This window comes from Dryobates pubescens, chromosome 4 (genome assembly GCF_014839835.1).
Source record: "Dryobates pubescens isolate bDryPub1 chromosome 4, bDryPub1.pri, whole genome shotgun sequence".
In the NCBI taxonomy this organism is placed as follows: domain Eukaryota; kingdom Metazoa; phylum Chordata; class Aves; order Piciformes; family Picidae; genus Dryobates; species Dryobates pubescens.
In genome coordinates this window covers 1,905,098-1,928,764 of record NC_071615.1, presented here as the reverse complement: position 1 = coordinate 1,928,764, position 23,667 = coordinate 1,905,098, and the positions used below count along the sequence as shown (strand labels likewise).

Sequence of the window (23,667 nt, the reverse complement as noted above, 5' to 3'; positions counted from 1 at the left end):
GCTCTCTCAACTGCTAAAGGAGTTAACTGACTGCAGAGAAGGCACAGGGGCTTGTGTGGGATTCCTTTGAAGAACAGGATTACACTGAGATGAATTGAAAGCCTGTAGAGCTCCTCCAGAACCAAAACGCAGCTGGCTGTAGCTCTGTGTTTCTGGTGAGACAGCTCTGCCTGCACTCAGCCCTCAGAGAATCCTTGCCTGGCACAGCCAAAACGCTGGCCACCAGTACTCACCAACCTGCCCAGCATTTAATGGGGATTTTGGAAGCTGTGCCTCTCTGGGAGCTCTCTCTCCTCAAACAGCAAAGGGATTGGCCTGACAAAGATTAAAGAGATTTTTGGAAAGTCTTGCAGGAGTGCAGGGGGATGGCATGCAGATCAGCCAATCCCCTCTGAAAGAGTCACCAGTTCCTCAGTCTCCTTCAACCTCATTAAAAGGCATCTATCTAAATGGCACTGGTTCACACAAGGACTCTGGAACATGACCAGAGGATTCCAGGGTGATGTAAGGAATGTTAAATCAGACAAGGAAAAAGGCAATGAGCAGGAGCCCCTCCTGCCCCTCCCCTCACTCAGAGGAAGAGTTTATGGTCTAGCCTAATGGTGTAACAAAAGGGCTGGCAACTCCCAGCCGGGGTGCCAGGGGTGCCTCGCACAGCTCCTGACCCCGCTGCGCCTCCAGGCACTGCGTTATTGCCGACTCCGTCACCGCAGCATGGGCCAGGAGTCGGTGTCTGGCACAGAGACATGACACCACCAGAGAGATTATCAGAAAGTCTCTCTCAGAAGCAAGATGCTATCAGCTCCCAGCAGGTTTCCCGAATTAAAGCATAAATGTTCCGGTAGAAAGAAAGACAATCTGGCACTGCAGGCCTGACAGGCTGCAGACCTTGGGCTCTGCTGCTGCACACGCAAGCAGCAGCTTATCTCCAGCCTGCGAAGGAGAGCAGAGAAAACTCTGCTGTTTGTCTCTCCTGCCTGCCCTCGGAGACTCAACTCGTGGCTGCACTTCCACACCCTGCCAAACGGCAGTATCAGTGCTTCCCTGCTGCTGCTGCTGCAATCCTGCCTGTTTGGAAGGTGCAGTTCAGTAGCGGAAAGGTTTCTGTGTGAACAGTCGTGGAGCACAACCCCACCCAGCCAAGCCTCTTCCCAAGCGACCTGCTCCGACCTCAGAGATGTCACCACAAGGAAATGGAGTTAGAAGTGCCCTTGTAATCACCACATCATAAACAGGGCAAGGACAAGAATGCTCCTTCCAATGCAGGGGAAAAGCAGAAGAACTTCTCTGACCCATCGTGAATCCAGCTCAGAAGTCACCTACCAAGGAAATGCTATCCCTGCTTGTCCCTGGAGAAGCTGCTCCTGCAGCCCTTTTCAGTCCACACTACTTTTGCTTCACAGTTACAGTACAACAAAGGTGACACTGTTGAATTTTGACTCTGTTCACATATGGATGAGATAAAGCAGGACTCCTAACTCCTTCCTGCTTCCAATGCTCATCTCTGACCAGGATACTGAACCTGCTGACAGGAGATAGCCTGAAGATTTTCATTAGGACTGGGACTGCACAAGCTGAAGTCTTTATGCTGTTTAATTCACTTGCTATATATCCATGTTTACACAGCCAAGACTGAAGAACTGACTGCTGGAAACACCAAGGGCACCTGCTCCAGCTGAATGATGACAGCAGGCAGGGGCAGGGTAAAAATCTCCCTGCAAGGTCTATCTAAGTAGGTAGAATTAATCACCAATGAGGGATTGGGGTGCCAGATCACCTTCTTGGAGGAGAAGGCACAAGTTACTAGCTAAAAATCCCACTGCATGAAAATGGGAGTCCTGTGCCATTTTGTGCCTCAGCACCAGCATCTGATGAATGAACAGATCTTTGTGCTCGGAGAAATCACAGTTTTGTCTCTTGGGACTTCTCCAGATGTTGCTTCAGAGACTCTCAACTCATACATTTGGGAAGAATTACACACACACACACACAAATCACCTTCTGTTTCTGCAAGAGGCACACAAGCCAATGCATCCTGTTGGAGAGATCCAAAAGCAAGACAGTTCTGATTCCAAACTTCCCCCTCCCCTGCAGCAGCCTTTGGCGTTCAAGCAGCACACAACAGCTTTTTTTTTTCCCTTTTGTGTTTGCAAGTTCAGAAGATCAAGGCTCTCAGATCTTTGTCTTGCCTCTTAACAGCCCACCTGCCTGCCAGCTGTGCTTCAAGACTGCCATTGGAAAAAATCAAACAGTCAGATGTGTTATATTTCACTCTGCATAATGTGTGACAGAGAACAGAAGAAGCCAGGGCATTAGCAGGCTTTTACTTCCATCCTGCTGGTCCCCCTCCCTCCAGTGCAGCAGAGCTCTCTCAGATGTGAGGGCTATCAGCTGAGGTGAAATCCAAAATGCTGTTTGAATGGACAAAGTCTTTCAGGAAAGGCAATGCAAAAGCACACAAGATGGCTCACAAGGGCTAGCAAACATTGGAGCAGGCTCCCCAGGGAGGGCAGAAGTTTAAAAGATGCAGAGATGTGGTGCTGAGGGACATGGTTTAGCACCAGACTTGGCAGAGTTAGAGAACAGTTGAACTTGACAATCCTAAAGGTCTTTTCCAACCAAATGAAAGGATAACTCTCTGAGCTGCAGCTTACACAATTGTTTGGCTTTAAAGCACAGTTACATTTTGGGACTGTAGTGGTTTCACCTGAATTCAACAAGTCATCAATGACCTGCACAGCACTGCCCATAAGGCCTGGGGAAAGACCACCCAGAGGCCAGAGAGACATATTTCAGTGGTCCAAACAAACTGAAGTTAAGGCTAAAAATCCCTCAGCATTTGCCTGGCTGCTAAGTTCAAGACATTTCACTTGGAAAAGAGAGATAACACTTAAGAAAGAACACAGTTGGATACTCCTGGACCTAACAGTCTGTCCTGGCTTTCTCTGCATTTGCTTTTAGAAGGACAGTCATGGCCACTTAGCCATTATGGCAACCAACAGGAGGTTTGTTCCTTTTTACCAACATGCTGCTATTAAAACATAAAATGTGACTCATTCAGAACTGAAGCTCAAAACTCAGCTCTGAAGTGACTTCCTCCTAAACCCCTTCCAGTTCCTTTGTTAGAAAGCACAGCTCCAAGAACATTTTTCAATTAGCCACCTCACTGCTCCAAGTCCTTTTTCTACATTCCTTATTTCACACTGCTCTGAAAATGCTGAGCTTCACACTTCCAAAGAAAAAGCCAGTCAGCTAGAACAAACGGGCTCAGGCTGAGCTGCAAGGCAGCACAGGGAAACGTGCTTGGGGTTGTAGTGCTGCAGCACTTGGGCTGCCATCACTTCCCAATTGATTGTAGCTGTGCTTACAGTGAAACTGCGGCGTGAAGTCATCCATCGCATCCTAGGCTGCCTCGAAAGAAGCGTGGCCAGCAGATGGAGAGAGGTGATGCTGCCACTTTGCTCTGCTCTGGTGAGACCTCACCTGCAGTACTCTGTGCAGGTCTGTAGCCCTCAACACAAGAAGGACAAGGACCTGATGGAGAAAGTCCAGAGGAGGACCATGGTAATGATCAGGGGGTTGGAGCACCTCTGCTATGAGGACAGGCTGAGGGAACCGGGGGTGTTCAGCCTGGATAATAGAAGGCTTGGGGGAGACCTAATAGAGACCTTTCAGTACCTGAAGGTGGCCTACAAGAAGGCTGCAGAGGGACTGTTTCCAAAGGACAAGGACAGGAGGCAATGGTTTGAAATCAGAGAAGCGGAGATTTAGATCGGAGGTTACAAATGAGCTCTTTACCATGAGGGTGGTGGAATACCAGAACAGGGGAGGTTCTGGGGCCAGGGAGGTAGCTGAGGCCCCATCCCTGAAGATATTCAAGGTAGGTTCAACAAGGCTTTGAGCAACTTGCTTTAGTTGCAGATATCCCTGCTGACTGTGGGGGGGTTGGACTAGATGACCTTTGAAGTCCCTTCCAACCCAAACCATTCTATGATCTATCTTCTGCTTGTTGTCTCGCCAAGTTTCTGCTGCTGAATAAATGAGCAACAGTTTGTGATGACTGCAGAGTCTATGTTAAAACAGAACAAACCAAGAAAGCTGTGGACATGCAGGTTTGTAATCATAAGAAGCCTTCAGCTTGAGGGCTGTCTGAAGCCACAGTGGTGAACTGAGAACTGTTTAATATCTTCCTAAGTGATCTGGATGTTGGGATCAAGAGCATCCTCATGAAGTCTGCAGATGAGACCAAAATGAGTAGGGAGGCTGACACTCCAGAAGGGAGAGAGACCCTCCAGGAAGACCTGGACAGGCTGAATGAGTAGGCTAGCAAAAATCTTATGAAGTTCAGTGAGGACAAATGTAGGGAATACATAACCCAGGAGTCCAGCTCAAGACTGGGGTGCACCTGGCTGGAGAGCAGCCCTGTGGAAAGGGACCTGAGGATCTGGGTGGAAAGCAAGCTCAGTATGAGTAAACAGTGTGCTGCAGTGGCAAAGAAAGCTAACAGGATGCTGCGTTGCACCAGTAAGGGCATCACCAGCAGAGATAAAGAAGTCCCTGCTGGACAAAAAAGATGTGGATGGGCTGGGGAGTGTCCACAGAAGGGCCAGAAGAATGATCAGAGGAGTGCCAGAGCTGCCATATGAGGAAAGACAGCTGGGTTTGGGCAGCCTTGAGAAGAGAAGGTGTAGAGGAGACCTTATTATCATGTACCAGTACATAAAGGGTGGCTAACAGGAAGATGCAGACTCCCTCTTCACAAAGACTCCCATAGAAAAGACAAGAGGAGATGGGGACAAGTCCCTGCTGGGGAAGATTCCTGTGGGACTCCAAAGATGTTTCCCCATGAGAACAGTTAGACACCGGAATCATCTCCCAAGAGAAGCAGTGGATTCCCCTATATTGGTCAGTTCAAAGGCTCAGCTTGACAGGGTGCTGGGCCATCTCATTTCAACTGCACTATCACCTAGAAAGATTGCACCAGATGATCCTTGGGGGCCCTTCCAGCCTGGCACTCCGTGATTCTGTGTGTAGCTGTGAAATGTCATTTTCCGCTGTTTCACTTCCAGGTTTTCTTCTTTTTGAAGCTACTGCCCAAATGCCAAACAACTTCTAACCTTCCTTTCCAGACTCCACTTACCTGCAGCCATGAATATGTAATTTGCAATTCCTGTGCCTTTTTAAAGACCACATGGCATTCACAGTCATGCTACAGCATCCCTGTGATTTAGACACGCCGCAGCAAAGGCATCGCCCAGCATCTCCAGCACATTCAGCCTCTCTCAGGAGCAGGAACTGCAGCTGATTAACTGGGCACAGTTTCAGCTGCAGAGCAGAGGGAATGGATTAATACTCACGAAATAAATATCAACAGCTGTACAACAGAGAAGGTTTTCATTTCATTCTCAGATCAGAGCTTCACCTGACCAACCAGAGCAACAAAACAGAAATCCTTATAATAACATCAGAGTAGGCAAGGGAGGAGATCAGCCTGACTCACTTAGCTTATCACATCTCACAGGGCTTGGTGCACTTCCAGGTTGTAAAACCAGAGGGACCTTCCAGTACTATGCTATTCTGTTGTACAGAAGCAGCCTGACACTCCAGGAAGGACATCGAGGTGCTAGAGTGTGTCTAGAGAAGGGCAATGAAGGGTCTAGACCAAAAGTCTTGTCAGGGACCTGGGGTTGTTCAGCCTGGAGAAAAGGAGGCTGAGGGGAGACCTCCTGGCTCTCTACAGCTCCCTAAAACTCTCTTCTCCCAAGTTTGGGCAAGTGATAGGACAAGAGGAAATGGCCTCAAGTTGCACCAGAGAGGTTTAGGTTGGACATGAGGAGCAACTTCTTCCCCCAAAGGATTGCTAAGCCCTGGAACAGGCCACCCAAGGCAGTAGTGGAGTCCCCATCCCTAAAGCAATTGAAAAGCCATGGAGATGTGGTGCTGAGGGACATGGTTTAGTGGTGACCTGGAAGTGCTGGGTTCACAGTCAGACCTGATAATCTTAAAGGTCTCTTCCAAGCTGGATGATTCTGTGACTCTACGGCAGGGTAGCCCAGGCCAGGCAGTTTCTGTCCTCTGGTGTCACTCATGTCAGGCACAAATGATGGTTTAGTCACAGTTCTTACAAGCATTTGGAGTCTGGATGCCAAGCAGAACGGTGTGTTTCTATACAATACTGACTTTTGTTACCAATCTTCTCACTGAAGTTCCTCCCTCAGCAGAAATTGTTGCTGCTGACAGCAGGCTCCACTGACTGACGTGTACGTAAGTCGCTCTCTTTTAAAACAGATGGCAGAGAGGGAGACTACTGCTCCTTCACAACCAAGTGAAAGCCCTCTCCACTTGCTCATTCCCCACAGCTTTTAAAAACACAACAATCAGAACTTCCTCCTGCGTACTGCACGCTCATTAAAGCCAGCATGTTGACCTACGTACCGCAAATAGCTGTCCTTCAGCGCTAGGTCATGCAGCAGCTCCCAGCTCATCAAGTCATTTGCATGATTCCAAGGCACTTTTCCCTAAAACTCAGCTACACCACTTATTTCTTCACCTCTCCCAGCAGTGACCCTGTGTCCTGGTTTGAGGCCAGGCAGATCCTCTCTTACCCCCTGAAAGGGGCAGAAGAATGACGCTCACGCAAATGGATTGCAGCAGCGATGGGAAGTTTACATGGAAAAGCAGCAAGTGCTTTACAGAAGCTACCAGCACAGGGACAAAAGAATCCCAAAGCATATACAGCCCCCTATAGCACACCCAAAAGCCTCCCAACACTTCCCTTCTCCCCTCCTGAGGGTATGCCCAAAACCCCCAGGGCTCACTCTTCCTCCTCCACTGCTAGGCTAGTCTCAGAATACAGAATTAACCAGGTTGCAAAAGACCTTTGAGATCATGGAGTCTAACCTATCACCCAGCACCATCTGATCAACTAAACCATGGCACCAAGTGCCTCACCCAAGCTCTTTTTAAACACTTCCAGTGATGGTGACTCCACCACCTCCCTGGGCAGCACATTCCAACAGCCAATCACTCTCAGGCTGGCCAGGTCTGAGACTGCTCCCCCACTTCTCCTCCTGGCATTAGGCCTAGCCAGGCCTAAGAGCCCTTGAGATACTCCCCCACCATTACCCAATAAGGAGCATCTCCCACAGGAGCAGAGAGGGAAGAAAGAGGAAGAGGAGGACTTTGCAGGCAAATTTACAGGGTGCAGGATATTACAGGTATGAAATATACTATCTCCTGTGTCCACCTACTGGGTTGCACCCTCTGGACACTGGAGGTGTAGCTTATGTGGCAGTAACAGGAGCAGACAGTCTGTGACAGAACGAGAGGACACAGTCTCAAGCTGCACCAGGGGAGGTTTAGGTTGGATGTCAGGAAGAAATTCTTCCCAGCAAGAGAGATTGGCCTTTGGGATGTGCTGCCCAGGGAGGTGGTGGAGTCACCATCACTGGCAGGGTTTAAAAAGAGACAGGATGAGGCATTCAGTGCCATGGTTTAGTTGACTAGATGGTGCTGGGGGATAGGCTGGACTCGATGATCTCAAAGATCTTTTCCAACCTGGTTGATTCTGTATGCTGCAACCTGCCACACCTTGGTCAGATTGCCACCTCGCTGCCAGCCCACGACGCCCGCAGCCTGGTGGTACTCTGGGAGCGGCAAGCACCGAGCTGCTCGCGGCAGGAATCGATACCACTAAAGCCTTCAATCAGAGCCGTCAAAGCCGTCTGGAAATACCTGGTGCTGTTATTAATGGGCTTTAATGGATCCGAATGGAGATGTTTACCGTGTGATTTACTGCAGGGGAGCGACAGATCAATGCTCCTTTATGACATGTCACACCTCATGACAGAGTGTCGCCCCGCGCGGTGGTATCGCTGCAGATGATGGCTCACCACTTTGCAAACATCTGTGATCTATTAGGCAGCACTTCCCCTGCTCTAATATTATCACACTCTGAGCGTCCATCTTTCTTCTGCAGACGAGAGGCAGAAAGCATAAATTAAAAGCTGTGGGGGTGACAGAATGTTCTGCCTCGGATTTGCCTGCTCCGAATCAGCGCTCTGCCTTCTCCCCAGGACTCTGCGCGGGAGGATTCCTCAGCACGGCGCTGTTTCAACAGCCCGCTGCCATGGGATGGGTAGCCACATCTCCTCCTCCTCTGACACAGTAAGGCAGCCGTCTACCAAACCTCACTGACATCCCATCAGTGACCATGCCCCTGGACTCAGTACTGCTGACCCTGCACCTCGAATCCTGGAGTCAGTTTTGAGCCCCTTGCTACAAGAAAGACGTTGAGGTGCTGGAGCGTGTCCTCTTCCTGGGCATCACTCACAAGAGCCTGGACCCATCCCCTTGCCCCCCACCCTTCAACTATTGATCTGCATTGAAAAGATGCCCTCTCAGTCTTCTCTTTTCCAGGCTGAAGAGCCTCAGGTCTCTCAGACTCTCCTTCTGAGAGATGAATACACATGACTTTGTCCCCGTGCCAAAAACCAACTACTCAAAAAAGGAGCAGACTCCATTCATTTTATCAGCTTTAACTTACAAATCCAAGAGAAGCAGTGGCTGAAAGCAGTGATTTATTTCTCCACTTCTTTGCTATAAGAATGCCTAAAGGCTCTGTTACAGTTGGTTTATTATTTGTAGGAGTCACACACAACACCAGTAGGATAAACTGTTGTGTCCAACCTGACCCAGAATGTTTCAAAGGATGGAGCTTCTACCACCTCTCTGGGTAACCTGGGCCAGTGTCTCACCATCCTCAGGGTAAATTTTTTTTTCCTTTTATCTAGTCTAAATCTCCCTCTTTTAGTTTAAAACAGTCACCTCTTGTCCCCCTGTCACAACAGGCTCTGATCAAAAGTCTGTCCCCAGCTTTCTGATCGATCCCTTCAAGTACCGAAAGGCCACCAAAGGGTCTCCCTGAAGCTTTCTCTTCTCCAAGCTAAACAAACCCAACTCTCTCAGCTTGGCCTCACAGCAGAGGGTTTCCAGCTCTTTCATCATTGCTGTGCCCTCCTCTGGCCCCACTCCAACAGATCCCTGTCTCTCCTGTGCTGAGGACTCCAGAGCTGCCCCCAGGACTGCAGGTGGGGTCTCAGCAAGCAGAGCAGAGAGGCAGCATCTCCTCCCTCCACCTGCTTCCCATGCTTATTTTGAATATATTTGACCAGTAAGACACTACCAGGAGGCAAGTGAGAGAGAAAGAGGAACATTCTACTCATCCAGATGCAGTTTTGTCACCCAGAACTGCAGGCAGTATGGGATTACGATTTGCCATCCCATCTGAACAAAACACTGTGAGCACCACCAGGAGCACGAAGGTGTCCTGATCTCTCAGGAGCTGCCCCATCCCAGACTCAACTGCATCCAGTAGTTACAGGTGAGCCTGAGAAGAATGTCTCTGTGAGAAGTTATGGATGATCAGTGTGTCAGTGAGCTATATTTGAAATCTATCAGCTCTTGATGGCTAATTTTGTACTACATGAGTAAAGCAAGTTCTAATAACTCACTTGGGACTTCACTCCAGTACTTACAAGCTACGTGCTTTTCATATTCATAAAACAAAACTAATTGCCTTTCATGGGTGAAATGTTCTAAGAATTTTTAATCCACATCAGCTGCAAACTCTAAAAACCCATCCCCACATATTTAAGACTCTCCCCACCCACTCACTTGCAACATGTTGTTTGCTGCAAACAAACTATAAGGCAGAGAAAATCCACCAGGCTCCTACATTAGTATTATTTATACTATCAATTTCCAGGTTACTCCTAAAATCAGTTGCCCACATTCTCACATGCTTAAAACAGACTCAAAACACTAATTACATTTAGCAAGGAGGGGGAAAAAAAGGCAAAATCTTTCATTCCCTACAAAGAAAGCAGTTAAAGAGAACAAGTTCACTCCTTAGCTGTGCTCCAGAAGATTTTTAAGCCCATGTTCATATATGATAAACAAAATCTGTTACCGACGACATCAAACTCTTGCAGCAGACCATTTCATGTGCACGTTCCACGCTCTCCTCTACAGCTACAGAGGTGAGAGCTATGTCCTCTGGAAAACCACCATCATCCCACACATGGAAGTGAACTAGACAGCCAGGAGCCTGCAGCTTCTGAGGGCTGACAGCTCACGTTTTGGAGTGTGAAATGCTTCACTCAGGCTGTTCAGCTTTGCAGCCTTCCCTCACAGGGCTCTGCAGGGTGACAGCAGGCCTGCTGCAAGAGGCGGCTAGCTCCAGTCCCATTCCAACTCTCCAGTGTCTCCACGGCTTGAGGATCAGCGTCTGGAACACGCTAAGCGTTTTCACCACGGGAAGAGGGGAGAGCTGGCTCCTGTTCCACTAGGTAACAGGAATCACTTTTGCCAAGGCTGCTGTCACTGAAGGGCTCCATTGCCAGCTGCCCTTTCCAGCGAGCCAAGCTTGCTCTGCCCGGTGAAGCCGAGTGGCTGAACGTTTGCGAAGCATCTTCTCGGGAAAGCTGAGAGCAAAGCAGGCAGCAGCAGGAACGTGATCCATGAGTTGCAATTCCGCCTTCTGCAGGCTGAGAAATGAGGATTTCTTGGTCTTCACTAACCCTATTAAAAATTCATTCTGCTCCATTTCCACAGCCCTGTTTCTCATGTGCCTCTCTGCCAGAGCTAAGCCTGAGAAAGGCTGATAAACAGAAATGGAAATACCAGAAGTTCAGAGCGGGTTTGCAAATGTCTATTTCTGAGAGTGTCAACTTAATTTTCCCATTCAGAAGCTTCTGTGATCTTGCTGTGTGACTCTAAATCCTTCAGGTCAGAGACTGTCCCAGGACATTTCATGTTCCACTGCAACCTCCTCTATTACCTATTGCATGATACCCTTAGTGAGGTCAAATTCAAAGCAATGGAAATGTATCAGGTGCATGAAGAGCGTAGCCAGCAGGTTGAGGGAGGTTGTACTCCCGCTCTGTTCTGCCCTATTGAAGCCACAGCTGGAGGTACTGAGTCCAGTTCTGGGCTCCCCAGTTCAACAGAGGCCAGGAAGATGCTGAGAGGCCTGGGGCATTTCTCTGAAGAGGAAAGGCCTGATGTTGTTTAGCCTGGAGAAGAGCAGCCTGAGAGGGGATCTCCTCAGTGCTCAGCAAGAGCTAGAGGACAAGAGGATGGGGTCAGACCCTTTTGAGCCATGCCCAGCAATACAACAAGGGCAATGGGCACAAACTGGAACCCAGGAGGAGGGGGCAAGAGGATGGGGTCAGACTCTTTTCAGCCATGCCCAGCAATACAACAAGGGCAATGGGCACAAACTGGAACCCAGGAGGAGGGGGCAAGAGGATGGGGGTCAGACTCTTTTCAGCCATGCCCAGCAATACAACCAGGGCAATGGGCACAAACTGGAACCCAGGAGAAGGGGGCAAGAGGATGGGGGTCAGACTCTTTTGAGCCATGCCCAGCAATACAACAAGGGCAATGGGCACAAACTGGAACCCAGGAGAAGGGGGCAAGAGGATGGGGGTCAGACTCTTTTCAGCCATGCCCAGCAATACAACAAGGGCAATGGGCACAAATTGGAACCCAGGAGGTTCCACTTGAACCTTAGGAAAAACATCTGGTGTGAGGGTGCTGAAGTCCTGAAGCAGGCTGCACAGAGAGGTTGTGAAGTCCATAACTCTATGATTCTCTGAAATACCTTGTTAGCTGCAGCAAGACTCAAGGCCAATATCCTACACAGAACCTGTCTGGAAGAGGATTTTTCATTACCCACTGGCTATGCCAAGTCATTGGCAGAGATGAGGATTTCAAAGGCAGTTTTAATTATAGAAGGTAAAACCCACACAAGATCAAGCTGAAGTGTCAGAAAACCACCAGAACTGAACACTGACCCGTTTGGGTTGTCTGCTGAACTTTAATCACTTTCCAAGTCTGACAGCTGCTCAAACTTAATTGCTCATTACGCTTGTAAATAAAAACTGATCTCACTCTCTGATTAGCCAGCCATCTTAGAGTTGCCATAACAACTTCTGGTCTAATAAGTGATTTCAGATTTACCATTATTTGGACTAGCAGCAAATTTCACAAAGGTCTGAGATCGCTCTTTTCACTGAAATACCCTTCTAATTAGAAGAACTGAGAATCAGGAGAGAAAGGGCAGCTCCCAGATAATGAGAAAACAAGTTATTTACTGCAGCAGCTCAAACATGAGGCAAGGGTACCCCAAAACCCAACACATGCTGGGTCTTGCTTAACCCTTACCTTTCACTGTCAGTCATCTTGTTATCACACCTACACCCCATCACAAACTGCTCAGAAAAGCAGCAGAGGGCGAAGTAACTGGTCACAACGTGGAGACTGATTTCCAGACTCACTCCCAATGAAATAATCCAACTTAGGAGCCAATTACCTGGTTACATTCCTTAACACTCTGTTACCTGATTGGAGAGCTTTGGGGGGAATACTGCTGAGCTCACATTCTTACCAGGTCTCAAAGAGAGGGAAATGTGTTTGTGTTGTGCCCAACAGATGTCCACTGTACCAAGTGCAGTAAAATATGTTTTGGAAGGAAGAGTCATAATGTAGTGTTGCACCTCTGGATCACCTCAGCCAAAAACTTACTTCAGGCTTGAGCTGAGGCTGGACTCTCTTTCATCTGGAGTACTATGTCCAGTTCTGGGCTCTCCAGTTCAAGAGAGAGAGGCAATTACTGGAGAGATCCCAGTGGTGGCTACAACAAAGATGAGGGGACTGGTGCATCTCTCTGAGCAGGCTGAGAGCCCTGGGGGTGCTGAGCCTGGAGAAGAGCAGCCTGAGGGGGACCTTCTCAATGCTGATCAGCATCTAAAGGGTGGGGGGCAAGAGGATGGGGCCAGATTCTGTTGAGTCATGCCCAGCAATACAACAAGGGGCAATGGGCACAAACTGGAACCCAGGAGGTTCCACTTGAACAGGAGGAGAAAATTCTTTGCTGCGAGGATGCTGGAGCCCTGGAGCAGGCTGCCCAGAGAGGTTGTGGAGTCTGCTTCTCTGGAGAGATTCCAAACCCACCTGGACATTGTAGATCCTGGGCAACCTGCTGTGGGTGCCCCTGCTTTAGCAGGGGGGGTTGGACTAGAGGATCTCCAGAGGTCCCTTCCAGCCCCACCATGCTAGGATTCTGTGCCATTTTGGACAAGATTACTAATTAAAGCCTTGCAGATGTCTGGGAAGAAAAAATTCTCTGTATTTCAGTAAGCATTTGGTCATCACAGCTTAAGTAAAACACTTCTGTTAAAACATTACAGACTCACTCATTAGTCTTAGAAGACAAAGTGATTGGGAGCTTTCAAACACTACAAGCCTGGAGCCCTATTACAGCACAAAGACCTTCCAAATTCTGCTGGCAAAGCTGCTGAAGCTTGCAATTTATTTAATCTGCTCAAGGTAGCTTTTTGTGTGCACAGGCAAGGCACGACGCCCTTTTCCTTCCAAAAGCAAAACAAATGCAGAAAGCTATAATTGAGGCAAAACTCAAGCTAAAAAAAAGTCAGGAAATGGCAGGTTTTTGAAGGAGAGGGTTTTTTTTTCCTGCACTCACTCAGCTAGGCAAGAAAAGCACTTTTTTTGTTGTTGTTCTTTGGGTCAAAAGCAGAGCTGGCCACACTTCTTGCAGTAGATTTATCTCAGAGAAGTAATGCTCAACACATCCAAGTCAACAATGCCCTCGGCCTTCCTGACAACATTTGGCATGTAACAAAATCTTCCTTGCTTTAAGAACAAGAAACCAAAGCTCTGAGAAGTTCTTGGGGTTCAGACACCGTTTCCAACACCGATCTCTGCCTTCACTTTGTGTGCATTTTCTTTGATCTGAGTTGCAACAAAGAATTTCTTCCCAAACTAATCTAACCCAGAAGGCTTCTGAGGACCAGCTGGGGAACAGGCTGGCTCACTCACACAGAATAAACAGGCTATGAACCAACCCAATTATTCAACAGGTTCCTTCTGAGTATCTTCTCATTTCTGAGTCTCCTGATGCTCTCAGACTAAGCTGCAAACACTGAGGTGCCAAAGGGTTTCTGTCAATGGGGAGATGCAGAACCAGAGGTAAATAATCTCCAGGTAGCTGTGCCAGGAATCGCCCAAACAGACAGGTATAGACTTTTTTCCTTCCCTAATCCCTGATTTTGAAATGAGTTATACATTTCTTTACAATGAGAGTGGTGAAATACTGGAACAGACTGCCCAGGGATGTGGTTGAGGCCTCATCCATGGAGACATTCAAGATCAGGCTTGATGTGGCCCTGGGCAGCCTGACCTGTTTGGAGGTGCCCCTGCTCACTGCAGGTGTTTGAACAAGATGACCTTAGAGGGTCCCTTCTGACCCAATGCAGTCTGTGAACCTGTGAATTATGGGGCCTACCCTATAATTCTGGCAGGTACAGAACAATCATTTTTCAGTCTAGAGACCATGCTGTCAGCAACAGATTGATTGAGTTTTCTGGCATCTCCCCTTCTTGAGCAATGGAGACTCTTATAGATTGGAAGCTCTGGAGTTTGGTAAAGACATGTTTACCTGTAGCAAAGGACCTGCTCTTAAGGGAAGAAAGACCAGGCTGTATTTAGCCCATATCTAGCCTACATTTATCCCACCTCTTTTATGCTCAAGAGCCATCAATCTCAAAAGAGCCCTTTCCCATCGACGATATCTGAAACAAATGAGCAAAGCAATCGGGGAGAAGAGGCAGCAGAATGACTAAGCACAGGCAGCAGATAAGGCCTGTCTATCTCTGATAGGATTTTCACACTCAGCAACAAGTCTCTTCCATGTAGAAATGAATAATTCCCCAGGCGAGTGCAAAGGAGAAGATGGAAAACTACTTCTGGGTGATCTGTGCAGACTCAGCACATCAAGCCCGGGGGGGAGGGCAATGGTGTTACTCAGGCTGGCCTTGAGGGTCACTGCCCAGCTTCTCAGAGTTCCTACAACGCTTCCTTCTCCCCTGTGTTCTCCAAACATTCATGCTTTTTATCACCTATACATAGAGCTACAGAACTGCTGAGGCTGGAAGAGACCTTTGAGATCGTCAAGTCCCATCACTGGCCCTGAGCTCACGATCCCACCCCTAATGCTAACACACTGCTACTGAGCCACGTCCCTCAGCACCACCTCCACACATCTTTCAAACCCCTCCAGGGACAGGGATTCAACCACCTCCCTGGGCTGCCTGCTCCAATGCCTGACAAGCCTTGCTGTGATGAAAATTTCCCTAATATCCAACTTGAACATCCCCTGGCACAACTTGAGGCAGATTTGGAAACCAAACCAGCAGAGTGTGAAACCACTTAGCCAGAGTCACTTCAGAAAGGCCAGACAGGGAAAGGGATTGCCAGGCCAACCCTGAGGTGCACCAGCCTGCAGGTACTCTGTAGGGTCTTTCTCCACGAAGGATCATCTCACCTAAACTTCTGCAACTGCTGCTGTTCCTCCACTGACCATTATCATGAAATGCCTTGACACCTTCAGAGAATTTTTAATCATAGACTCATAGAATTGGCAGGGTTGGAAGGGAGCTCAAGGATCAGCCAGTTCCAACCCCCCTGCCATGGGCAGGAACACCTCACACTACAGCAGGTTGCCCAGAGCCACATCCAGCCTGGCTTTCAAAACCTCCAGGGATGAGGCTTCTAGCACCTCCCTGGGCAACCTGTTCCAGTGTCTCACCACCCTCATGGGGAAGAACTTCTTCCTAACATCCAATCTGAATCTCCCCATTTCTATTTTTTTTCCCATTCCCCCTAGTCCTATCACTCCCTGACACCCTCAAAAGTCCCTCCCCTGCTTTCTTGTAGATCCTGGAAGGCCACAATTAGGTCTCCCCAGAGCCTTCTCTTCTCCAGACTGAACAACCCCAACTCCCTCAGTCTGTCCTCATAGGAGAGCAGCTCCAGCCCTCTGCTCACCCTCATGGCCCTCCCCAATGTAGTTTATGCACTCAAAGAGAAGCACAATTAATTTAACTCTTCTTAATTCAACAAAGGAAAACACAGAATACTTCCTTCTTTTTTTTTTTTTGGAGGGTGGTGGTGTAAAAATGGATTTGGATTAAACATAAGATCAGTTGGTAAGGTCTGTGGGGATTTTCTGGGGGTTTAGCCCAGCATATTTCAGACATGCAGTCTAAAATCTGCCGAGTAGGTGAGCAGAGCAGTAGCAAACTGGGAACGAGCTGTCCTCACGCTGCAGCCTCTCACATCGAGGTTTATATTAGAAGCATATGGAACATACATTTAAGTGCACTGTGCTGGAAGAGATAAAACTGCTTTGCTCAGAAATAGATGCTATAATACCTTCATGAACTACAATCTGCTTTTGTGCCCATAAAATAAATCCAGTCTTAGAAACCTTAGTATTAAATGGTATTAGACTAATTATCCAGCTTCACACACGTATGTAGTTTCTCCAAGTTGCCAGATTCATGACTCAGTATTTATTGGCTCCTTTAAAAGCAAAGAGATCCATTTTCCTATTTCATGGAGATTTTCCCTACAACATAATCCATTGTCATGAAATGAAAGCAGATCCAAATAATCTTATAAAACTAAAAGCATTTTATCAGGCTCTTTTTGCATGACTAGCACAATTCGGTATGAGCACTGGGGAGGGGGCTGGATTATAAGTGACTGACCAGCTGAAAAAGCACCTATAAAAGTGCCTCAGCTCTGAGGAGAGCACTTCTTGTGTCCTCTTCACTGCAGCCAAAGACAAAAATCACCTTTTCCGTATGCTGTGGGCATCTGATGGGAAGAAAAGTTACTGCCACCTTGCACTGAGAAAAAGCTTCCCTTAGAACAGGGCACAAGATTTCAGTGGTTGGGGGGAAATGCAAAGGGCCTTTTATTTTTATTATAATGCAATTAATGAAGAGAGAGATGATTCAGACCCCAGGAGTATGCTGCAAACATGTGATTTATTGGTACCAGATCCTAAGGTTATGATGTGCACTTTAAACACTGACTTCTGGCACTGGGGATAAAAGGTTTGTCTGTAAAATTATGTTTTCCTCACAGCACAGCAAAGTACTAAGTTTGCTGAAAGGAACTTTGGCTTGTGTATGTGCACAAGAAAGCTGAATTAATTCCTCCTGCAGGATTACTATGGGCTGCTTGCTGTAATTCATCTCTCCATTCTTGCATGCAGCCATCAATTCATTTATTTAGAACTATTTTTTTTCCCCCAGACTCATAAAAATCTTAAGATAAGAAACCCAGAGAAAGGTCTTAAGTGCTTCTTGTGGAAAGGAAAATAAAAAGGTGTTTATACATCCCCCCTCAAGCTGAGGGATTTTCTCATCTAAAAAAATAGAGAGAGGAACAAAACAGCAGCTCTGAAACAGACTCTGTCCACCATATTTATTACCAATTTAACAGCCTTGAATGGAAACTGCAAGTGCTCTGATAAAAATCAATTGAAAAGCTGTCTGCCTTGCTGTTGCTTCAATAAAGTGCCTCCTGTATCTTTTGCTGAAGCCCTGTTTTTGTAGCCTCCTTAAACAATGGTCTGTATTAAATCACCACACCATGCCTCCTCTGAAAGCAGACTCCAAGGCGAGTGACCAGACCTGCACCCTTCACCCAAGTCTCCCATTAACAGGGAGCAGGGATGTGAATCAGCATCAACACCCCAAGTCCCTCAGGACACTTTTATTTCTGCTCTATAGTTAAAAATTAACTTCCAGGTCTTTGTGCACTTAACTCAGATGCTGCACCTCTCTCCCTGGAGGTCTTTGACTACGAGTCAAGCAAAATCCAGGCTGTGGCAAGAAGGGCTGACTTCAGCAGCAGGCACAGCCCCAACCAGAGCCCTCACCAAAACAGACCTCAGTGCTCCCACCCAAGCCCATTTCACACATCACTGCCCCAAGTTAGCCCTTGGCACCTGAGGGAGCTGGTGGGGCCAGCAGCAAGGCTTGGTTGGGATTTAAACAAACAAACAAACACACACTCTCCTGAAGCCTTTGCAAGGTCTCCAGAGTTAAAGAAAGGAAAAGGAAAAGAAAAACAGTACCTGGTTTTCCTGTGTGCTCACATGTAAGCCATATGGCCTACATCAAATGAGCACAATGAGCATAAAAAAGTCACCAGCACTCCACATTCTTGTAATTCAATCAGCTTTAATCACCTCAGATGTTTGTGCTACCCTACGGTGAGGGTATTTGTTCTAATAACCTTGAATAGAGCGGTGACACTTTAAAGATGGCTCTCTCCAACAAAGAAAGATAAACCCACAATTTATGGCAGGATGCTGAATCTCAAGGCAAATTCCCCCTCCTGTAAATTGCAGCTTTTTTCCCCAGGCCAGCTCTTCTCCCGACAGCAAGCAGTCTGTCTTGGCTGGTTTACTACACATCTTCCAGTACTTCTCCTCACTGCTCAGGAATATCCTTCCCAACTCTCCTCCTCTAGGGATCTGGGCTATTGGATTTACAGCATTCACTGGGAAAAATAAACAGTTCAGTTGTCAGGAGGAGGCCAACACCCTGAAGCCATAAAGGATCTTGTCAGCACCAACACAGCAGCCTGCGGGACCCGCGGCACCCAATTCCGTCCGCCAGGTTCTTTGCCAGCTGTCACAAAGACCTTCTCCACGCCTGCTGGCACGTCCACCCTCGGCTGGCCAACACCACAAAGCTGCCAGAGCAAGCTCCAGTGCCCCCCAGGCTCTTGGCCCAGCATCACTGACAGCAGCCGGATTCACTGCTGGGTGTCCGGCACACAGCACCGGCTAAAGGCACCAGCAGCACATCAGCCTCCACGCAGCCTCTGCTCAGGGATCTTCCCCAGGAGCTTGACCACAGAATCACTGAATAGTGTGGTTTGGAAGGGAGCTTCAAAGGTCATCTAGTCCAACATCCCTGACCACCAACCAAAGTGACATTGTGAAGGGCTGAAGGGACCATGAAGACCTCTTCTACCACAAGAATGGGTGCATGAAGAAGAGTTTGGCCAGCAGGCCAAGGGAGGGTCTCTTTCCCGTCTACTCTGCCCCAGTAAGGCCACAGCTGAAGCACTAGGTCCAGTTCTGGGTTCCCCAATTCAAAGAGAGACAAGAAACAAGTGGAAAGAGTCCAGTGAAGGCTACAAAGATTCTGAAGGGACTGGAGCATCTCTCTGAGGAGGAAAGGTTTTAGCAGAGGGGTTGGACTGCCCAGTCCAGAGGTCCCTTCCAACCCCTGCCATGATGGGTTTCTAAGTCCCATGGGATGCTGAAAACCACCGTTTGCTTACAAAGCATTTGGGAAGTAATAGATTCTGCTGCAGAATCCTGGGGCAGATTTTTATCTTGCAGGTAAAGTGAGGCAATTATCTCCCTTCAGTGCAACCTCCAGGTAAAAAGCAAGATGGAATGAGTAGAATGGTTTGGAAGTTCAGGAATCTCCCAGCTGACTGCCTTCCATACATCGGCTCTGCTGACAAACCACCTCCCCTCCTGAGCAGAGGATTTCACTAGAGACTTCAGGACAGTTGAGTGCCCACAGGTCAATTAAAGCTGTTAAGCAAAAACTAAGTGAAGTCTGCAGTTGGTGATGTCTTATACAGTTTCTGTTATGTGACCACTGGAAACTACCCAGGGGCTACCATATAAGCCAATCCAAAAATCAGGTAGCTTTCAGGGAGGAGGAACCTGGCTGCCATTTGAACTGGCACTTGAGATGCAGGAGACTCCATCCATCTCCATTACAAATCCTCCGAGCTCATCCTAGCATTACTTTCCCACATTAAGCAAAAGAGTTAACATAAAAAGCCTGTCAGGCTCCAGACATTACCCAGCTAAGAGAAGGAGAAAAGAGAAAATCCCTTGTATTACCTCTCTTAGTTCTCCCCAGACCTCCTCTGACATTCTCTGTTCCTTTCAGACCTGGCATTTATCTGAAGGCATTGTCTGGCCCTAATTAAATCTTCATGTGAACCACTGCTACTTTCTGGCAGGGAGCGTGCGTCCTCGGTGCGCCGCCGGACCTGCGGAATTCTCCACGCTGCTCCCGTATGGCGAGTGCTAGGCCTTGCTTGAAAACATCACAACTGTGTTCAACACAATATGTTGAAACAGAAATACAAATTTGTCCTGTTTCTTTTAAAGAATGGAGGGAAACAGAAGTGAAAAATCACATTCCACGGGCTCCCTGGGAAAGGAAAAAGAAACGACAGCAAAACCTCAACAAACCACCAGCAGAGTGTGGAAACCCTGGGCACAGCTCAGGGTCTGAGAACAAGGCCTGCTTTTGTTTTCTTGTTTTCTTGCAGAGGGATAACTGGCAGTGACAGGACAAGCAGAAATGTATTTTTTTCCCTTCCCAAATCAAATCTGCAGCTAGCTCCTTCTCACCACACCCCGGGGCGGGGGGGGAAACGTCTCCTCAAGGGCAGCTGAATTCAAAGCTTAAGGAGGGAAGATTTCAGGTGGGTATTAGGAAGGAATTCTTTACAGTGAGGGTGGTGAGACACTGGAAGAGGTTGCCAGGGTAGGGCATGGATGGGGTTACAAGAAAACTGAGGAGGGACTTTTTACAAGGGCTTGTAGTGATAGGGCCAAGGGGGAATGGATTGAAGCTGGAAGAGGGGAGATTTACATTGGAGATTAGGAAGAAACTCTTTCCGGTGAGGGAGGTGAGGCACTGGCACAGGCTGCCCAGGGAGCTTGTGGATGTCCCCTCCCTGGAGGTGCTCAAGGTCAGGCTGGATGAGGCCTTGAGCAACCTGGTCTGGTGGCAGGTGTCCCTCCCAGTGCCAGGGGGGTTTGGAACTAGATGATGTTTAAGGTCCCTTCCAAACCAAACCATTCTATGAATGTGTGAGTTTTGCACAAGGGAAGTTGCACTCTAAGCCCCTCACACACATCTGACCTGATCTGGTCATAAAATCATAGAATCAAGACCTCCAACTGCCAACCCAACAACACCCTGACCACTAAAACACCTCCCAGTGTGCCACATCCACATGGTTTTTGAACTCTCCCAGGAATGGTGACTCCACTGCATGGTTGTGCTGTTCTGGGTAACCGGGGTGAGGAGCTGCCCCGGTCCCCACAGGGTGGGAGTAGGCAGCTCCATGCCCACAGTGCCAACACCAGCACCATTTCTGACAGGAACCAGCTCCACAACTGGGGAGCAGCCAGCAAGGTGTGGGGTGCATGCCTTTATACAAGGAGTCACATGGAGAAGACAAAGGGTGGTGGGTACAAGTTACTCCTGGGGACATTCCCATTGGAATCCAGAGGAAAAGATTATCACCATGAGCACTCAGAGACTGGAATAATCTGCCAAGGGAAGCAGTGGATTCCCCTACATTGGGCACTTTTTAAGACTCAGCTTGACAGGGTGCTGGGCCATTTCATGTAAACCAGACTATAACCCAGAAACATTGGACCAGATGATCTTTGGGGTCCCTCCCAACCTGGCATTCTGCCATTCTGTGATCTTCCTCTGAGCAACCCTCAGAGCTTTGTGCTTGAAGCGTCCAAGTTGTCAGCGACTCACTCCAAGAGAACAAGGGATGTAAGAGCCACAAAAAAATCTTTGCATTCCAGAGTCAGGAAGGCAGAAGGCTAGAAAAGCAGATTTTACTGCTAACCTCTGCTAGCAATTCTTAAGTCTTCAGGAAGCCCTTTTAAACCACTTACTGAGGCTAAAGGCAACTGACAATAACCAGATGAGAGATCAGTGCCTCCCCTCAACACGGCACGCTGCAGAGGGCTTGTCCAGGCAGCAAGGCAGCCAGCTGTCCCAGCAGATGTGGTCAGATGGCCAAAGACAACAAAGCACATTCACTTTAAAATCCTGGTTAACTTTCAGCCTTCTCATTACCATCCGCCAACTCTCGGCACTCCTCTCCCTAAGCAGAAGAAATAAACACCCCAGATGGCTAAAGGAAAACAGCAAGCTATACATATGCTCCATATAGTCTGACAAAGCAAGAGTCCAGCCATCTTCAAAGCACAGTGTGAGACTCCAAGGGGTAAAAGCTCTACAAGGGGAGGTCTACTGCACATACGGGTGAAGCAATCACTGCCAAAGAGCTTCTGGGCTTCGAGGCCACGGCCAGGTTATCTGCAAAAAGTCTTCCATTTTCATTCCCAAAGACACAAATCTTCCATGGCTCCATCAACCAGTGAATAGCTACAGACTGAACTACACATAGCTATCCATTGTACTATATACAACCCCTGAATAAAGCATTGGAAGGACTGCTGGTTATGAAACAAAGAGCATGGTTTCAGTGAGTGGGGTGCTAGCATAAGCCTTGGCTCCTGGGACTGTACACCACAGTCCTTGCACCACAGGAACCCCAGCCAGTCTGCTGCTCCTTCCCACTGCAATGCAAGAGCTCCAGGAGATGAAAGCAGGAGGTAACAGCAGCCCACCCAACCAGGGGCAAGTAATCAAACTCTGCAGATGTGGCACCCAGGCTTTCTCCTGTGGCACCAGATGTGGCAACCCAGACTGAAACAATACTTGCCACAGTTGAGAGCGAACACATCTGTGGGAGGGAGAGAGGGAGGGAGCAGACACAGCAACCCAGGAAGGCCTTGGTCAGCCAGGCAGCGAAAGTGCACTCCAAATAACCTCCTTAATGTCACCAAAGCATGAGCAAAACCACAATTCAAGCTCTGGGCTGAAAGCCACATGTGTACTTGCATCTCTGAACACTACCACCCTCCCAGGCACAAGCCCAGGGAGGTTTCAGTGCCTTGGAAGAATGGTGGCTGAACGACAGGGTCACTGCAACACAGCACTCCCAGGGAAAGAAGAGGTGGGATGCAGCAGCTTTCTTTCCTCCAACAACCATCCTGAAGAGGAGTCATGGCAAACAGGCTGCCCAAAGCCATCACTACCCTGACAGTCTTCTGCTGCCCATGGAGCACTCCAGATCTACACAAACCCCCAGTAAGCCCCACTAAGGCCTACAGCCCCCACCAACACTGAAAACCCACCACCACCTCCAGAGCCTGCATCAACTCTGGAACCTCTGTTACCCTCAAAGGCCCTCTCACACCTCCAGAGACACCCGCTAGGCCCCACATATGCTTTCCGGCCTCCAGAGCCCTCCATTAACACCCAGAGATTCCCTACAATCCCCAAAGACCTCCACTAAGCCTCACAGAACATCCTCACTGGTTCCAGAGGCCCTCACAGGCCCTCACAACACTCCCCACCATCTCCACAGCACCTCATGGACTCCCAGAGCCCTGCTTCTATCCCAGAGCACTCCCTCGGCCCTCACAGACCCTCCCTCGGCCTCCACAGCTCCTCACTGACCCCCAGAACGCTTCCTGGAGCTCACAGACCTCTCCTCGCCTCCAAAGCATCTCTCTGACCCCTGTAACCGTCCCTCTGACCGTCACAGAGCCCCTAGTGCCTCCACAGTACCTTACCGACAGCCCAGAACCCTCCCTGGGTGCTCACCAGTCCCCGTACTCCTCGTTGGGCCCTCACAGACCCCCCTCCGCCTCCACAGCATCTCACCGATCCTCAAATCCCACCGCTGCCTGGATCCGCCCTCCCGTCCCAGAGGCCCCGCTGCCTCGCCAGAGCCTTCCGCAGCCCCCTATGCTGCCCAGGCCGCCTTACCGAGGCTCTGCCCCACCGGGGTGCTGAACGGGTTCCCCAGCAGAAACTCCATCTTGGGATGACAACAAACAGCGGCCCGGCGGCGCCCTCCCTC

The 23,667-nt window shown here is 48.7% G+C and overlaps 1 protein-coding gene across 4 annotated transcripts in view; it reads right to left on the bottom strand.

Annotated features, from left to right (window-relative positions):
• The window catches only part of TOM1L2 (target of myb1 like 2 membrane trafficking protein), a 68,877-nt gene extending 45,210 nt beyond the window's left edge, over positions 1-23,667 (bottom strand). For all 4 annotated transcript variants that reach the window (XM_054180280.1, XM_054180281.1, XM_009896714.2 and 1 more), the window contains exon 1: positions 23,574-23,667. In XM_054180280.1, coding sequence (XP_054036255.1) covers positions 23,574-23,625 — 52 coding nt within the window. In that variant the 5' untranslated portion in view covers positions 23,626-23,667. The remainder of the gene's footprint in view (positions 1-23,573) is intronic.